This window comes from Crotalus tigris, unplaced genomic scaffold, assembly GCF_016545835.1.
Source record: "Crotalus tigris isolate CLP2741 ecotype Arizona unplaced genomic scaffold, ASM1654583v1 scf7180000024337.5909745, whole genome shotgun sequence".
In the NCBI taxonomy this organism is placed as follows: domain Eukaryota; kingdom Metazoa; phylum Chordata; class Lepidosauria; order Squamata; family Viperidae; genus Crotalus; species Crotalus tigris.
Genome location: NW_024100507.1, coordinates 3,256,430 through 3,276,107, shown reverse-complemented (window position 1 = coordinate 3,276,107; position 19,678 = coordinate 3,256,430). Strand labels below are relative to the sequence as shown.

Below are 19,678 nucleotides of genomic sequence, written 5' to 3'. Positions count from 1 at the left end.
TTGCATTCACATAGCAATGTCTTTACCACTACACTATCATTTCAGTTCTGATATGGAAAGGCATAGCACTTGAATATAAGTGAGGCTATGCAGCTTCTCCCTGTTGCAGTCCAATATATTTGGAATAAAGGTAGTCCTCAACAACCATTCATTTAGTGAATCTAGATTCCCCATTCACTTTGCTTGTCAAATGTTCGCCATGGGAACATTTCAATTGTCATATACCGTATATGCTGGCGTACAAGGCGACCCGGCGTATAAGACGACCCCCGTCTTTGTCACCGAGCCGCATTCCTAGAACGTCGTCGTATACGCCGGAAACTACCAGTATTTCCGGCATATAAGACGACCCCTGTCTTTGGCGCCGATTTTAGCGCTTGCAGAAGTCGCCTTATACGCTGGCATATACGATATATAGATTCACTTAACAACGTGTTACTAATTTAACAGTTGCAGTGATTCACTTAACAGTTATGGTAAGAAAGGTCGTAAAATGGGGCAAAATTCACTAAACAAGTGCTATGCTTAGCAATAGAAATTTGGGGCTCAATTGTTGTCGTAAGTCAAGGACTACCTTTATTCATATTTTATGTTGGTGCTTCCTGGGAACCTGCTCTTGGAGAAAAAAAGTGAAAAGTGAAATTTCTTGTACTATGACTCTTAGATCTTTAATTAACCTCAGTTATTCCAGCGAAGCTTATATTCGCTTATTCATTAAGCCTGACCTTCGCTAGGGAATTTATCTGAGGCTCGAGCAGGCCCAACTCCTGAATTCTTGCCTTGCACACGTGTTTTAATTTTTCAAATCTCCTTTTCTCTTTGCAGTCTCAGGTTTGAGTTTTGTTTTGTTTAACCCAGCTTTTACTCATGCCTGTTGTTTAAGTAGGTCATTTTTACCCCTTCTTTCCTTTGTTGTGTTGACTGACTGACCGAATTTGTATCTTCAGCTGCACATTCCTTCCCCAAGGTATTTGATACTCAACTGGAACCATCTGTCATAATACTGGTCTTAGCTGGACTCAGCAGGCCTATTCCACCCATCTCTGACTGCTTATGCTCACAGTGTCTCTGTCTTTGATACTCCAGCTGACTCATTCCCCTTTCAATAAGTGTCATCCTCTGATAATATTCTCACTGTCCTTGCAGATTAGACTGGACTGATGGTGATATACAAGGAGCTTTCCTCTGTGGAAATTAAGTCAGTTTTGTCCAGTTCTCAGCGGATCAGGCTGTTGACATCTCGTAAAAGTGAACTCTGATTTATTAACTTAGTTAATAAAGGCTGGATACATGTGTATGCAAGTTGTCAAAGTGATTTATCGGTAGACAGTGTTTACCATTGATTGGTTTCAGTATTGTGATAGGATGGTGAGTTTTTAAAATGTGCATAAAGACCTTCTCTGGCGAAGGTGAACTGACTAAAAGTACAGGTAAGTGCTCTGGCCAGGTACAGATACTACTGTTTTAGATCTGCCAGCTATTTCTTTGGGATGTACTCTTCCTGCAGAACTGATAGAACTGATAAATGCTGATGTGGGATGTGGGAAGTTCTAAAGTAAAAAAACAAAAAACAGCATCCTTATGGCCAGAGGTTCAGAACTAGATCCCTCTTAAAAATCTGGTGGTGCTAATGGAATTTTAAGGGGCCTTGTGTATGCCCCTAGTACAGGTAGCCCTTGACATATGATCAAAATTGAACCCAAAAGTTCTGTTGCTAAACAAGACAGTTGTTACGTGAGTTTTGCCCCGTTTTACAATCTTTCTTACTGTAGTGACACCATGGTTAAGGGAATCCGGTTCCCCATTGACTTTGGCAGAAGATCACAAAAGGCGATCACATGACCCCAGGATACTGCAACCATCATAAATACTGTGCTACCCCGAAAATAAGACCTGGTCTTATTTTTATTTATTTTTTTGCCTCCAAAAGAGGCACCAGGTCTTTTTTTCGGGGGGGGGGTGCCTTTTCCACTCACCTCGTGGCAGCGGCACCAACAGCCCCACCCAGCTGGCCTATTTCTTCTGGGGCCAAAGGAGCAGCTTCATTCTGCAGCTGAGAATGGAGCTCCGGCCTGCATTTCGCAGTCTGAGGCCTTTCCTGAAGGTCTCTGCAGCCGAGAACCGAGCTATCGAATCCATAGCTTGGTTCTTAGCTGCAGAGGGCTTCTTGAAAGGCCTCTGATTGCGAAATGCAGGCCGTAACTCCATTCTCAGTTGCAGAATGAAGCTGCTCCCTTGACTGCAGAAGAAGTGGGTTGGTGAGGCAAGTGTTAATCCATGGGAGGCCTGGCTGCAATAGTAAGCTCCACCCCCTCCCCACCTCCGCCCCAGCTTAATTTTAGGTGTGCGCCTCGCCCCCAAACCAGGGCTTATTTTAGGGGGAGGGCTTATATTTGACCCACTCCAAAAATCAAGCTAGGGTTTATTTTCGGGGTAGGCCTTACTTTCGGGCCAACGTGTTACTAGCCAGTTGCCAAGTGTCTGAATTTTGATCATGTGACCGTGGGGATACTACAATGGTATAAGCCACTTTTTTCAATGCTGTTCTAATTTCAAACAGTCACTAAACGAATATAAAGGTATTCTTAAAAATGTCACTATCTCTTGGGCACGGCTCCAAGCTACAGATTACACTCTGAACCTTTTTTCTGTCCTTCCTCAAAAATGCAAGAGACTACCAGCAGGTACTTATCGTACTGATAAGTCTGTTGGCCACTGCACTGGTTTCTTGATGCTTTCCTCATAGCAATTCAGGAAAGTGGGTTGTCAGTCCTTGGATCTTGGCTCCAAATTCATTGTTATATTCTATTCATGTAACAGGCCTTCATAATTACACAGAATAAACTTGAATCCCTATCTGCAAATCATATGCCAACTTAGCTTTAAAACAACAGTGCTTTCCACCTCCAACTAAACAAATTTATAAATACAGTGGTTGAGACAGTACTATGGGGTCTTTAGTCTTCTCTGAGCTTGGTCCTTTTTTTGCAGGCATTTTATTATTGGATTTGTAGCTTGGGGTCCTTGGTGCCCTCTGAGTTTGGCGGTTTTTCTTATAGATGTTTCATTACCAAACTAGGTAACCTCATCAGCCCGATGAGGTTACCTAGTTTAGTAATGTAACATCTGCAATAACCAAACTCAGAGAGCAGCAAGGACCCCTCATTTTAATCTTGAGCTACAAATATTCTCTTCTATTGGTATTTACAGTACTAGTACAATTAGTACTAGTAGAATTAATACTAGTGCAATTATCAGTAAGGTTCTAATATTTATTGATGGTTTACAAATAAATAACAAACCTATTAATAATGCAATCATCTTTTGGAAGGAGCACCTTGATCTTCTTCCCCTGAATGATTTATTTTAAAACTTAAATCCAGTGGCTCAGATTAGGCACTCTGCTTAACTTGCATTGACTATGCTTTGTTCAGTAAGTTGCAATGACTGGGTTCACACGTGCTATATCATAAGCTGTTGTGTATGCTAAAGTAGACAAATATTGTTTAGAGTGCTGTAAATTAAGCTATTAGGAATTTAAATGACTTGCACATTTAAAAAATAGGGGAAAGAAGCAAGATTTGCATTATGTAACAATTAAATGGGACATTAACATCATAGGAATCTATTTTTTTAAAATACGTTTGCATTTTCTCAAGATTATGTCCATGAATAAGTGGCTATATATTGGTTAAAGGGTTAGACTAGGACTGTGGAGATCCATAATTATGTCTCCCCTCAACCATTTAAGCTCACTGGGTGAATTTAGCCCATTCATGCTCTTTTAGTCTAACCTATCTCACAAAGTTGCTCTGGCCAATGCTTCTGTTTTCTCTGATTCCCCCCCCCTTAAATAATTATACATGGAAAGATAATTTGAATAGATGCAAACATAGATAGATCTTTGATGACTTTGAAGATTAACTGCACCTTGGCACGTATTGTTTACCTGGTGAATTAAACACTTTTTATAACTTCTGAGCATGGTCTTTCTTTTTTCCTTTCCTGTCTAGTGCTTTTTCCCCATCTTGAATGTATTCATTATTTTTGGCAGTTTCTGTCAGAAAGGGACGTATGTGAATGTGTATGAATATTTGTGTTTTTCTGTGAGAGTGATTAGTAAGTGAAAGAATTAACTTTTAAGTGGCTATATTTTGAAAGCAATTAATTACTAGAAATTTGTGTGTGTGTGTGTGTGTGTCTATCTCTATCTATCTATCTATCTATCTATTTAATATATGTATATGTATGGTTTGGGTATATGGTTATATTACACACATTTCCTGGGCAATGAGTGGGTGAAAAACAAATCTTCAGAACTGGTATTAGTAGTGTTAAGAAACCAACAGGATCCCAAGCAGGCAATGCAAAACATGGTGCTTTGTGTTTATGGGGTTTTTAATTTTTTTTAAGAATTTAAGAATCATCTTAAATTCAGAGTCACATTTTAAATAAAGCAAATAAACAGCATGTTATACCTCTACCTGCAAGCTTGCATGTTTGTTTTTCTTAATATCTCCTTCTAATTTTCTTTTCTGCAGAATTTTGGGAATGTTGCAGTTGATCTGAAATATCCACAGTGCCTCTGAAGAAAAGAACACTCAGGGAATGTTTACAGCTGGATATTTTTAATGTTCATGAGATGTCTCCTAGAACTGCTCTCCTGATGCCATGGATATTCTGCTTCTTAAAGCACTGGTGTTGGTCTTGGTCAGTTGTTTTACTGGGCTTCTTTACTACCAGCCCAGCCTTACTTTTAAGTGGGAAAGAGCAGTTTTCAAAAAACCAAATTTCATAGTAATTTTGGCAGACGATATTGGATGGGGAGATTTTGGAGCCAACTGGGACCTAAAAAAAGGCACACCTAATTTGGATAAGATAGCCCAGGAAGGAATGAGGTGAGTTTTAAATGATTCTCTAGCATTCACATTTATTTACCACATATTTCGAGGGTGTAGACGATTGTTTAAATGCTACCGGATTATAGGACTGTGCCTATACTTGTGTATTTTTGCTTGCTTATTGATTTATCACATTTATATTGTGCACAATCAAAAGCATACTTTCAATAGCTTATACCATATGACAAAATGAGAGGGTAACGATAAACATGGAAGATTCATAAAATTAAAATTAAAAAATAACAGAAACGTTCCAAGCAGTATGTTGTATCAGTCTCCTGTGAAAAAACTGGTTTTAGCAATCTCCAGAAAGCAACTAGAGTTGGGTCCAAACACACTTCCCGTAGGAGGTCATTCCAGAGAGCCAACCCAATGATGGGAAAAAATGGCTCTGGGCTCCACAACCTCCCCAAAATGGCGGAAAACTCATTGCTTCTTGTGGCATGATTGAAATGGTTGGGCCAATTCCAATAGAAAGATGTGGTCTTGAAGGATCTTTGGAGATAATAATTTCAGGGTTATTTTCAATAAACTTGGTTTATTTATGTCTGAAATTTATATCCTGCCAAACTACAAAAGAATGATATATTAGAATGATATAAAAGTAAAATAGAAAGAATTAAATAAGAAAACATAAATGCCAGAGCGCAATAAGCATTCATTTCTTAGCCACTGAGTATCCAAAAACAAGCCCCGAATACTCACAGCATTAATCCCACTTTGCAGAAAGACACATCATATGGTCAGCCCACCCAAAACTTTGTAAAACAGCCAGATAATTGCTTTCAAATGCAAATGGGAGATAAATTAATTTCATAAATATAGGACCTTGAGGGACTCTGGTGAAGGTTGATTACAAATAGATCGTTACTCATTTGGATTACTGCAGAGCTTGAAAGTCCCTTTGAAGAGGAGTGAGAAATAGCAACTCCAGAATGTGGAGGCTATACAGCTGGCAGATCAGTCCAGCTGTTGCCAAGGGCGACACCAACTTTAAGAACATTATATTGCTTCTGATAAAGTCTACATGGCATAGTATGATACATCTGGCACCATCTCAGCAACATTGACTGGGCTAATCTGGTTCAGACAGTTAGAGAGGAATGTCTAGAACCTTTCCCTCTCAGTGAAAAGTGCATTGGAAGTAGGCCAGATGGCACGTTCCCATAGTTAAGAGTATATTTATTTATTCCATCCTATAAGATGGTTGAAACTATTATACTACCAAGGCCACACTCATGGTTGGCATTCATCCATATTTTTATTTTATTTTTCTTTACTCTTTTTTCCTTATTTATTTTTGTTTTATTTTTCATCATCCACGGTCTTAATTAATGGAGGAATATCAACAAATATGATAAAAATGAAATTGTATGCATATTCATTAATTTGGGTTAGTTTATTCTTTTGTCCTGGCTTTGCCCTTTTCTGGTAAGTATCCTTGAGGGAGATGGATGGTCTAGAAATATGAAATATAAATAAAGTAAATATCCACAATAGATGTACACACAACTTATTGGCAGTGAGATGGAACCTTTCATGATTGATTTCATCAGGCATCCCTAAGTTGACCTAATGCAGAAGGAAGGCATTGTATAGATTTTTCATCTGGGTTTACACATTTTTTTTCATTGATACCTACTTTTTTTTCTCACTGTTTACTCAATTTTTTGTTGTGTGGAATGATGGTAAAACTTCAAGGTCATATTCCTTTGGGGTATGGTTGGTTGTTATTATCATTATCATCATAGTTGTCATCATTATTATCTAAGCTTGTATGCTGCCCATACCTCAACATTTCTGGGTGACTTATGCAGTAGAATTTGAAAGGGTTAAAAAGCAATTTCCAATATTTTACTGGCACATTTCCCCCCCCCCAATGCTCAATCTTTAAAACTGTAAGTTGTTTAATAACTTGCATTTCTCTAAACGTGAGAGGCAATTAGTTTGAACCATTTCTTTTACAGCTACAAATGCTAATTGTGTGACGTAATTTAATATAAAGATGCCTCCTTTTAGCGAATAGTTGTTTTGTAGGATGTACCAAGAATTTATTGCTCCTGTAAAGACGTCAGTTCTGGCTATTAAAACCTCCTCAGGCAAATGGTCAAACAAGGAGGTGAGATAGCACTAGTGATTGAGACTTCTGTTTGCTTAGTGTACACATGTTTATCTTGTGTCATCTGTCTTGAACATATTTGCTTCATACCATTTTGGCACGTACACAAATCTTAGAGAGCAGCTGGTCATCCTTCTTTCTACTAGTTGTAGCTCATTTTTCTTTAATATATAGGCCAACCATGTGTTTGATTTTTCTCTTGTTTTTTCAGAATAGTAATAGCTCTTGGACTAATATACCAATAGTGCTTTACACTATTGGTATATTAGTCCAAGAGCTATTACTATTCTGAAAAAACAAGAGAAAAATCAAACACATGGTTGGCCTATATATTACAGCCATCTCTAAGCAGTTTACAGAGTCAGCATGTGGCCCCCAACAATCTGGGTCCTCATTTTACCGACCTCGGAAGGATGGAAGGCTGAGTCAACCTTGAACTCCAGACTATGGATTGAACTCCAGACTATGGGCACAGTTAATCTGCAATATTGCATTCTAACCACTGTACCATTATGGCTCTTGTTTTTGCAGAACCATATGAGAGCAGTATATATGTTGACACATGAGTTCTTCCCCCTCTTGCATTATTTTGTTTATTTTTCTATTTTGATTGGTCATAGAACTGCAGTGTAGAATCCAAATAGCCTATTTCAGTTCTGTACAACATTTCAAACACATGGTAATCTTTCCAGACTTGCAGACCACACCAAGCTATATCGATAGAAGGGAACATTTGTAGCTCAGGATTGAACTGTGAGGTCCTTGGTGCTCTCTCAGCTTGGTTGTTTTCTTGCAGACATTTCATTACCAAACTAGGTAATATCATCAGTGCTAATAGAGAGTGAGGTTTCTCTCATTTTATACACTTGCCCTGTCAGTGTTGACTAGAGTAGTCTTGATGGTTTTTTGATTGGGCTGTTTTTTACTGTTGGTTTATTTGGTAGTTCCTTAATTGAGGTATTGTTTGCTTCTTGATTGTTGGTCCCATGTTAATCTTGATGTTAACCTCTACAATTAATCCACATTCGTGGCAGGAGGATTTCAATTCCTACATGATTATTTCACTCATCTCAGTTTCTCTCTCCTCCCCTGTTTACTTTCCTTAACCTGGTCAACTCTGGTATGGAGAAGAGAATACATATACATTAGGCATTATAGGAATAAAGCTGATGAATTGGAACGGCTGGTTTCCACCCCAGACAGAACTGTTATGTCAACATTGATCTCATGCCTTCCAATCCTTGTTTCCACCCCAGACAGACTTGTTATATCAACATTGATCCAATAGCTTTCAATCTCAAGTTTGTGAAAAAAGTAAATGCAGAAAACACTGGACTTAACAAATGCCCCAATTATAAAGTAATAGTTGAACTAGGGAATTCTGAGCTCACTGCTACATTCTTATTAGTATAGCATATAAATCTGTTGATTACAGATTCCCTCACAATCTCCCATCACGCAATAATCCATCCAAGGCATCATGCAAATCCATCCAAATCATTGTATTGATTTCTTTCCTGTTGCATTTATTTTTCAAGTTTTTCACTTGCAACAAATTAGAGCCAATTTTTCTCATTAATAGTTTCAGCTTTATTTTATGCACAACAGGAGTTTTAAAATATGTCCAGGATAAATGAGTTGTGCAATCCACTCAATAGGATTCTGCTGATAAGTGCAAAGAGAATATAAATGCTAGAGTCATCTCTTATAAAGATTTAAAATTGTCACGTTGTTATGAATTATTTCAGTCAAATACGATGGCTAAGTTGTAACGTAGATAGTTTTATCTGGAGAATGTACACTGTGAGATATAGTTTGTTTAGTGGTAAAGACACTAGGCTAGAAACCAGGAGACTACTGTGAGTTCTAGCCCTATTGAGGCACCAGCTGGGTAAAGCTGAGCCAATCACTCTTTCTCAGCCCTAAAAAAAGAAAGAAGGCGGTGGCAATGGCAAGCTCCCTCCAAAAATATCAAGAAAATTAATGTACTTAGGATAATAAAGCCCTTTGTGGCATGGGACCAAGCTATCTGAGTCATCTCCTTTCCCAGGTTATTTCAGCCCACACCATTAGATCTAGCAGAGAAGGCATTCTGTAGGTACCATCAGCTAAGGGTCTATATTTGGTGGGTAGTAGGAGATGTGCCTTCTCTGTCGTGATACCTCTCTTGTGGAACATTCTCCCCCCCACCCCATGTATGGACTTGTCCAGGCAGTCACCAGAATTTTAGGAAAGCCAGTTTGGTATAGTAGTTAAAGATACTGGACTAGAAACCAGCAGATTCTGAGTTCTAATTCTACTAACCAGCTGAGTGATTTACAACTGAGTGATTTGAGGCTAATTGTTCTCTTTTACTCCTGGGAAGAAAGCAATGGCAAACACTTCTGGAAAAGAGTCATAACATAGTTGAAGCCCCCTCCCCCCCAATATAGTATTTGAGTACACCGAGTTATAATTAGCTTAATCATCTGTGCCAAGCAAACTCTTCTTATAAATCCAGGACATGAGAATGTAAATCAACTTTCTTCAGACTTATTTCTTCAACTATTTTGGGGTGCAGCTGTGAATACTTCTTTCAATAACTGCTCATGTTGATCTGTAGCTAATGTAGGCTGAAGTTCAAAATTTGGTAGGGTATGGACTGGAAAAGATTGTTGTAGGCAGAATTGTTAGCATAGCTAATTAATATTATGAATTTTTTGCTCCATTTTTTTACGGTCAAAGCTACTTTTAAAAAAAAGCCCATTCACATGATAAAAGGTTTTTTCTATATTTGTCTCCTTAATCCTGCATGAAAAAAAAATAGACTATATTGTGATCTCTTGAGATTTTAAAATTTTGAGTTAACTGACATTTTCCTCTTTGTAGTGAATTGTTGATGTAGAGGATAACCTTCATCTTGGAAAAAAAGTCGGATGACTCGCCCATTATATGAGCCCATTGTCAAGAATGTTTGTCCTGTGCTTTGAACCTTCAGGCCTTTGATGTCACTAGATGGAATAAATTACCCGTTAACTACATTAATAACCACATCTCCATTTCTAAGTTTCCATAGCCCAAAAACTTAATTTGGACATTCTACGCCCCAAAGTCTGTAATGGGAGATATTTCAAAAATAAATCAATCACATCAATTGCATGAAGCAGTGCTTTTGAAAAATGAATTTTTAGTAAGATTTGGATACTGCCAGTCTGACTGAAAATGCCATCTCATTGGCAGATTTATCCCCTAGGAAGAACACAGCATTGATTTTTCCTTGGGCGTCCCATGAACATTAGCAGCCTTGAGAAGCCGAGTTGGCAAACATGCCATATATCCCACATTTGCACTAATTCTGAAGGAATGATTTTTGTCTGTGTACATTTGAACATTCCGGGCACTTTCCCACTTCTAAAGGCTGATTTAGAATTGCCCTCAACTGTCCATAGCCATCACTGCATACCTATGCTGCAAAGCAATTGATGGGTAAGTGGAGGCTGCAGAAGGCTGCAGATGGGCTGACATAAACACCTCCCGAATCTTAACTGTGTATTGTGCGGAGATGTGCACCCTGCATGCTGGTTGGTTCTGACTTTCTACTGGAGGTGGGGGAAGGCAAAACGTATTCACCAGGAAATATTAAAATTTGCTGACTTGTAAAAAGAACACCTATGCAACCATCCCCCAACAACAGATGTGTACATTCCATGCAGTCCAATGCAGCAGAAGTCTACTCCAGCCTTAAGACAATATATGATATAAATATTGCAAGCTTAAATCAATAAAAAATTCATGAAAGAAATAACAATGCTCCAGATCCATAGATGCAAAAGTGCACAGTGTGCATGACAATAAGGTTGAAAAAAGGAAGCACATATTTCAGCATCAAACCACATTAACCAATTAACCTCCATCAGCCTGGCCTACAGTAATCTGCTCTAAGAAATAAAAAAAAATAACTACACTTAGATATCTTGCCATAAACCCACTCAAGAATATTTTGTTTCAAAATAAAAGGAGCATAATAAATGAAAAATAATAGGAATCTTTTCCTCCTTTTTCTAGATTTGTAGATTTCCATTCAGCTGCATCTACCTGTTCCCCATCACGTGCTTCTCTGCTTACAGGACGTCTCGGCCTTCGTAATGGCGTCACCCATAATTTTGCTGTGACTTCAGTGGCAGGCCTTCCATTGAATGAGACAATATTGGCAGAAGTTCTGAAAGAAGCTGGCTACCTCACTGCTATGATAGGTAATTTAACCGAGCCCTGAAAGAAAACTTAAAATTGATCCCATTTATAAGCTGTATAAATGCTGGTCTATGATCAAAATGAAGATTTGATTGATTACTGGAAAAGAGATACCAGTAAATTATTTCAGTTGGAAATGTGCATAGAAGGCCAGAGTTTCCTCAGGTAATTTGGTAATATTTGTCATACCTTTGCAGCAGAAATCATCTTGGATCATGAATCTAGGGAAGTGCATGTATTTTTTTTTTTTTTTTTACATCATCTAGGTCTAATTCTCAAAGAAGCATCAGCTCCTTGATTGCAAAATGTATCCCAAGGTATTCTGGCTTGGCATGAATATGCCCAAAGACAGTTTCACTGAGATAGCCAGGAAACCCAGCAGCATTGCTAAATTCCTTGCATGGTGCATTTTGTCTGTGATAGGACAATTCCTATAGATTGTCTTCCAATTATAATTTGTTATCATTGTGTCAGAAATCTTTGTATTTGGCAGTTTGCCCTTAAGGTTTCCTCCAGGATCTTAGTAAAGTTCCTCTCCCAATAAATTTAAGGTTTTTAAGGATTTTCTGCTTTATCTTTGGATTCTGTTGCTGGTTTATATTGCCCTTTTAATTATGTGTTAGTTTACATATTGTTGTAAGCTATTTGACAATATTTACAAAGGAAGATGGGGTGTCTTTCTCATGCTATATGCAAACTGGTCTTAAGGCCCACCTTTATTGCATAAGCATTTGATATCCTGGAAAATCACCGCATTCAGAATATTTGGTTGCTGAGAGAAAGATGCACTTTCCCTAGGATGCAAATTGGTGAGGTAATTTAAGATCTAATAAAAGTGAATCATTTGTAGGTCTGGGTTTTATGCTGAGAATGGGGTTGTTTTTCTTCTGTTTTTATGATAGGAAATATCATATTTCCTATGGATATTTTCTGATTGGGATTCCTTAGATCACATTTCTTATGCAATTTTATCTATTTATATTGCCTTTATTGCTTTTACAAAGTGGCAGATATATCCAACACACTTTTCTCTTTGTATTTTCCCCACAACTACAACCCCATGAGGTGGGTTGGGCTGAGAAAAAAAGACTGTCCCAAAGTCATCCAAGCTGGCTTTCATGACTAAGATGGGACTTGAATTCCTGCTTTCTAACCTGTTGCCTTAACCATTAGACTAAGCTGGCTTTCTTATTACAAATGTTATCCTAAAACAAAAAAATAGTCTTGTTTTTTTTTTAATATTAACTAGATTCAATGATTTTGATGAGTCAGGATAATATGGTTTGTGAATTTTGGTCCTGTCTTCATTTTCTCAACTAATTGCCCAGAGCTAAAGTAGCCAATATTAAATATTTTCCACACTCACTATTTTGCATTGACGCATTTTAGGTGCTCATACTTTTTTGTTCCACATCACTTCTTTATAGGGAAATGGCACTTGGGACATCATGGCTCTTTCCATCCCATCTTTCGTGGTAAGACGTTTATCTATTTCCTCCTGCTAAAATACCAAGGTTGTTCTAGTTGAAATTGCAATTTTATAAAAGTAAATGCTTTGATACACATACCTTCTACATAGATAACTAGGATATTCTGGATAGAAAGCAGGATATGCAAGAATGTAGCTTTTCCTTATCCTGCTAGTTTTTGTAAGGAGGAGAATAGACTTGCTTTTATAGAAAGAAGTATTTTAATCTTACATAAGGTCCATGACCAAAACAAAACAAATATATAGATATATAGACATGTATATTTTTAATCCTGTAAACTCCAAACAAGCTCTTAGTTTTGATCAGCATTATAAATTTCATCCAAAATTATTCTTTGACTGCAGATATATTAAATGGGTTCACATTATGCTAGCTATGATTTGCCTAACCATCATTTATGAAATAAATAAATCTTAGTTTACTAGGTTCATACAGCAGGCTTAGCTATAAATCTAGTCTGCACCGGATAATCTTTTGGTAGGTTTGATTCTATAGTGGTTTGAGTGACAATGGAAAAATAAGTGGAGTCATCTTATACATGTGATTCTTTTTTAGAAATAGTTGGGTTTTTTTCCTTTTTTTAAATTGTATTGAATCTATTTGAGGACTTACAGTACAGTTTTTGTGTATTTCCTTCCTTATATTAGCAAAAAGTTGCCACCAATGGCAATTTAAGTCAGGACAAAAATGTGTATTGGGCTCTACTTGGAGCCCTAGGCTAACAGATTGCTCAACTGTTGTCTACAAGCAACTGATGGCTGGCAACACACAGTGTACTAAACTAAAATGAAATAGGTTACTTAATACAATGTGTTAAGTGGTTTTATCTTTCTCAGTCTAGTAGCTTTTTTAAAATTCCACATTTTGTAAATTATTGGGAGGGGGGGAAAGATAAAAGAGAGAGATAATCTGTATACTACTAAAACTTTCCTACTGGTTGTCTGCTTGTAACCTTTAATTAGCCCAAATGGTGCATCATAGTGCAAACATTTTTCAATCAAGGTATCTTAAATCTGCTACGTTAAAGAATCTGTACAGAATCTATGAACCAATTTACTCCTATGTAATTGAAATTTGAAAAAACTTCACGCCAGTTGTATTTGCAAAGTTGTAGCCATAGCAACAATGCTAAAATCACATGACTGTGATTTCTAACACTCCCTGTCAGCTTCCCACAAGTAAAGTGAATGGGGAAACCAACAGGAAGTCAGAAGTTGTTCCCGTTCCCACTGCTTTTTTTTTTTTGCCTGCCTTTGGACTTTCTGTTTCTCTGTTTAGATAACGAAATATCTCTGAAATATTGACCCAGTGGGTCATGGATTGTCTAGTGTAAAATACATTTGTCTAGTACACGTTCTGTTGAGAGAAAAGTTCCCTGAGGATGAGCTCCAGCACAAATCCAAAAGCTCAGAAGACTAAATCTCTGGTGCTGGTGATCAACCCAGATTGGATCCTGCAACATTATCCTGGGTCACACATATTTGCCTTTACTTGTTCAGTGCAATTGTAAGAAATTCAATAATGACCCAATGGGTCATGGGTTGTCTAGTACATAGTACAGTACCATGTTTCCCTGAAAGTAAGGCCTACCCCGAAAACAAGCCCTAGCTTGATTTTTTTGGGGTGGGCCTAATATAAGCACTACCCCAAAAATAAGCCCTAGTTTAGGGATGAGGCACACACCTAAAAATCAAGCTAGGGTGGTGGTCAGGGTGAGGCCTGGCTACCTTGCAGCCAGGCCTCTCCTCACCAGTTCACTTCTTCTGCAGCATCCCCAGGCCTGTATTTTTGAGTCACAGGCCTTTCCGGAAGGCCTCTGCAGCCAAGAACCGAGCTATGGATTGAAGCCATAGCTTGGAATTCAGCTGCCTAGGCCTTCCAGAAAGGCCTGACTGCACAATGCAGGCTGAAATGCAGCTGCAGAATGAAGCTGCTCCTTCGGCTCCAGAAGAAGTGGACCTGCTGGGTGGGGTTGTTGGTGCTAGAGGTGAGTAAGATATCCCCCGAAAATAAGACTGGTGCCTCTTTTGGAGGCAAAAAAAAAAAAGACCTGTTCTTATTTTCGGTAATAACAGAGGTATGGTGTAGTAGTTAGAATGCAGTATTGCAGGCTAATTCTGCCAACTTCCAGCAGTTTTTACCGATTCAAGGTTGACTCAGCCTTCCATCCTTCTGAGGTCGGTAAAATGAGGACCCAGATTGTTGGGGACAATATGCTGACTCTGTATACAAACTGCTTAGAGAGGGCTGTAAAGAACTGTGAAGTGGGATATAAGTTTAAGTGTTGTTGATAATACTGTGTCTTTTCTGTCAGTAATGATCCTAAACCTGTTTACAACTCTTAAATAACTCTAATAAAACCATGAGATCATAGTCAGTGCTTGAATGTTGACATATATCCTGCTGACACCTTGCAGTTGGATTGCCACGGATGTGTATTTCATTTCAGACAAAACTGACCCTTTTATTGAGATAACCAGGCACATCTTCATCTTGTGTCTTTTTGTTTCTAGGTTTTGATTTTTATTTTGGGATACCATATAGTCCTGATATGGGCTGTACTGACACTCCAGGTTATAACCTCCCTCCCTGCCCAGCTTGTCCCAGATGCTCCACAACAGTCGGGTATGTTTATTTATTGCGTATTGAATTTGTTTGAATTTGTATCCCAGCATGATGAGGTAACTCTTGGCAGCTCACAGAGTATCATGAAAACATCAAAACTTTCATAGTATGTTTGAAATTTCAACTCAGTCACTAAGTCAGAACATCAAAAAATCCATGCACAATGAAAAGATCATCCCAAACTAAAAATAAAAATAATAAAAAGATATTACAATGTGTACCATAAGTGGAACACCTTTCAAACTATTTCCATATTTTACATCTTCCTGAAAACTCTCAAGGTGTGGACTGGCCTGAATTCCATGAAATAGTTCCACTGGTACTACTACTAAGAAGCAGGACCTTCTAACTTTGTTTTCCCTCATTCTGTGGAAGTATAGGTCTACACAAAGTTTTCTCCTAAACCAGCAGTCCCCAATCTTTGTAACTTGGTGGCTCAGTGCAGGGGGGGGGCATGTAAATGGAAGGCAGATGCATGCATGCACAGCTCCATTTGCTTGAGCAGTGCACATATGCCCTCCACACACACAAATGAAGTTTTGCTCACAAGCAGAGGGTACTTGTGCTCACGTGTGAAGTTCCACTTGCTCAAACAGAGGGCATTTGCACGGATGAAGCTTTGCGTGCCGGTGCAAGTGCCTTCCACTCATACAAGTGGAGCTTCACTCACACGCTTGCCGATTTCTTCCACGATCCAGTTTTGAACAGGCCGTAGCCCGGAGGTTAGGGATCCCTGCCCTAAACAATCTAGAGATAGTCCTCATTTAGCAATCACAATTGAGAGTAGCAACTCCATTGTTAAGCAAAACAGTTCCTAAGTGGGAAATAATTTTTATTTACTTATTTATCAAATTTATTGGCTGTTCACCATATCACAGGGTAATTCTGGGCGGTCTATAAGCTCATGTGACTGTGTTTTCCTTTCCCCCACTCCCCTTCCCTCTAAATGTTCAACATGGTGTTGCGATAATTAGAAGAAGGGAATTAATATTTATATTTACGTTCACTAGAAAGGAAGGGACTACAAGAAAGTAGCAGGCATAGAATGGGAAATACAAATTGAAAGGAATGCAATGACCCCAGCAAACAGCTGATGTATTCCCCATTGTGGGTTTGCATTGTCTCTTGTAGTCCCTTCTTCTCCAATCTCCAAAGAGGGAAAAAAGAAAAAAAAAAGTGTAACAGGGATGCTGTGAAGGCATTGATTGTAAAATTATTTTTCAACACTATTGTAACTTTGAATAGTTGCTGAACAGGACAGTTGGTAAGCGAGATCGACCAGTGGTAGGTTGGCTTCATTTAAGTTGGAGGAGGTGGTCCTGCACCTTCCAAGTCCCAAGCTATGTTAAGCCTAATGGTCCTTTCAGAGCAGTTTGTGGTAGTTTGAAACTTTGTCACTTTTGTTCCTCCCTATCTTTTTTCAGTTTGGATAGAGGCTGTCTCATTGCTCTGACAAGTAATTTAATCTAGCCCAGAGAGCAAATGTAACCTTGGCTCTCTTTTTTAGCTGATTTTGTTGTGCAAAGGCTATGGAACTACCAAAATAAATAATATTTTTAGAGCCCACTCTTGTATTAATCTCTCATTCCATACTCAAGATCTTTTGATTTTTTTTCCAGTAACCATCAGACAAACTGCTATCCTGAAATCGCACTTCCTCTTTTTGAAAACCTTACAATTGTCCAACAGCCTGTGAACTTAACTGCCTTAGCTACAAAGTATACAGAAAAAATTATTCATTTCATTCACTATGCCAGGTAAGAAAATCTCCATGAACATTGACCTTACTTATGTAAAATAGTAATGACTTGGCATTGTACAAATTACCTCGGTCCTTTTGTCTCATAAAGCTCCAAGGAAAAGATTGAACATATTACCTTCCATTCTAAAATCCTCGCTAAACAATCCTAAACTGGGACCAGAGTTTCCATTGCTAAATGAAGCAGTCGTTAGGCAAACCTTCAGATCACTACTCTACTTAGCAATGGCAGTTCCAGTACTCCCAGTCCAACTGCAGCTGGTCTGGGATCCATGTGCTGGGCAGGGGTGCGGTGTTCAAATGCATGCGGCAAAGGCAGTAGCGGGCAGAGCCACATCAGTCAAAGGGAATTTGCTGGGCTCAGCTAAGTAATCGAAGAGGCAATCGAATAGGGCGGTATCGCTGAGCAAGGGCAAGAGAGGAGACGTTGGCTGTCTGGATGAAGGTGGAGGCTGTTCAGGGTTGTTGCAGAAGAGGCGGAAGTAGAGGGACAAGGGGTTCCCATAGGTCCGTGCTCTGCTGCTTGCATTGGAAGCATACCTGGAGACTTTGGGAACTATTAAATGATTAAGGTCATTTTGAGGGAGGGGAAACTTGACAAAGAATGTTATGATAATCTGCTAAAGTTCCCAGTGAAAAATAAGTCTGTTACATCTGTTCAGTTGGAAGTGTTAACTTCTGTAGAGCTGATCGCAGAACCTTTAGTTAAGAGTGAGGTCCCTGCCCAGTTTTTATGACATAACAAACCAGATGCAGGTGGATATGTCATCCTAAGAAACGTTTCATTCTACCTGTCTCTTACCAGTTATTCTGTGCAATGTCTGAGAGCATTAGAGATTCTGTGCAGGATCTTGAAAACTTGTAACAGCCAATCAATCAGTCTTACCGTTTTATATATCAGCATTTCCTCCCTTGAAAACATAACAGAGCTGGCACAGTAGAAACATTTTTTTTTAGCAGCTCAGGGATCAATTACTGTATTAGATACTTGGTAAAAGGTGCAGCCATAGCTGCTGAGGGGAAGGGAAACATTTATAAAAAGCTTTGAGCGCTGGGGAAAGTGATGATAATCAAAATGTGCCAAATAAATACCTTCCAAGTACACCAAGAAGGGGGAAACGGTGGAAGAACACTAGTTTTATTGTGGTTCCTGATCCCATAGTCTTACTAGCTGCATTTTCCCGCAAGCAAAAACAATTCAGATCTTTTAAATGATTGCTGTAAAAAAGTAACGATAAAGATCGCTACAGCTCAACCAAAGCAAAATGAACTGACTGGGATAGAAATCATGTGTCTATTTATTTAGAGACTGTTGATAAATAAGGATGACAAAAGCATCTTTTACAGTACTAAAAATAATTGATTGGAAATCATGTCCTATTTTTAAGATGCAATGCCCAGAATTAGGTACAGCATGTGAGATGGATCTGAACTTTGCAAATTATTGTGCAACTATTACATGTGATTTACTTGGAAAGTTGCAACTACAATATATTATTGATCCATATTTAGATAGTAATAATCTAAATCTTATTCATGTGTACTATTTGATTTCTTTTTCTTAATTAAGTTTATTTATTTCAACTAAGTTTCCACCTGCTGCTTCTAGTTCACTTTTTTAACCTGTAAAGATCCCTTTGATTATTATTCTATTTTCTCTTCCATCTTGATAACATTCCATGGATCCAATCATTCAGATCATTAATAAAAATATTAAATTGCTTGTTTTGTTCTTCTGTAGTGCACATTTGCCATATTTATGAAGAATTGGTGTACTAATTTTTTCCCCTTTAAACATATCTGAAGAAATCTTTTTATTGTTCTGAGCAACCTGGATTATCATGAGCTCATTCTCAGTTCTATCTTTTCTGCTACAATCTTTACAATGCACATAAGAACAGAATCTTTATTGTGGCCAATGTCTGGGTTACAAAACTCATGGATACATAAAACTGATATAGATTAGTTAGGGGAACAGATTTGTCAGTCAGGTTGCATCTTACCTATCAAGCGACAGAATTTGGCCATACTTAAATAGAGTTATTTGAATCTGATAGTAAGAGATATAAATAAAACTGATCAGAGTGACCAGATGTACAATTAGCTATGGAATTAGCAGCTCATGGTGAATGTTGACATAAAATGGACAGTACAGTAAGATGTTTGATGGTTTTTTTTTTTCTATAACTTGAGTAGGCAATTGTAGGACCAGTTTAATCTAATGGTTACAGTGCTGGCCTAGAAACCAGGAGACTGAGTTCTAGTGAAATAATAGAAAATACTTGTAGCTCAAGAGACTTCCAGTTTGCATCACAGCAGAACGGGATGCAGGAAGGCAGGGCTCTTCCACGCCTGCTGGAGGCCCTAAAAAGGGCCTAAAATTGCCCCAAGAGGTGATGAAGAGGACGAATGCCTTGTTGATCATGGAGGGATGGCGGTCTTTCCATTCAATACAAGGAAAGCCCTCCAAACCAGCAGGGGAAAGATTGGCTACATTCCTGTGGCCGGCTATTAGCTGCTGAAAACCGAAGAAAAAAGCACCAATTAATACTCG

General features: G+C 38.4%; 1 protein-coding gene across 7 annotated transcripts in view; it reads left to right on the top strand.

Annotated features, from left to right (window-relative positions):
* Nucleotides 1–19,678, top strand: part of ARSG (arylsulfatase G) — a 119,123-nt gene that overhangs the window by 35,943 nt on the left and 63,502 nt on the right. For all 7 annotated transcript variants that reach the window (XM_039325371.1, XM_039325368.1, XM_039325370.1 and 4 more), the window contains 5 exons: nucleotides 4,542–4,898; nucleotides 11,065–11,252; nucleotides 12,678–12,725; nucleotides 15,254–15,365; nucleotides 16,985–17,122. In XM_039325371.1, coding sequence (XP_039181305.1) covers nucleotides 4,672–4,898; nucleotides 11,065–11,252; nucleotides 12,678–12,725; nucleotides 15,254–15,365; nucleotides 16,985–17,122 — 713 coding nt within the window. In that variant the 5' untranslated portion in view covers nucleotides 4,542–4,671. The remainder of the gene's footprint in view (nucleotides 1–4,541; nucleotides 4,899–11,064; nucleotides 11,253–12,677; nucleotides 12,726–15,253; nucleotides 15,366–16,984; nucleotides 17,123–19,678) is intronic.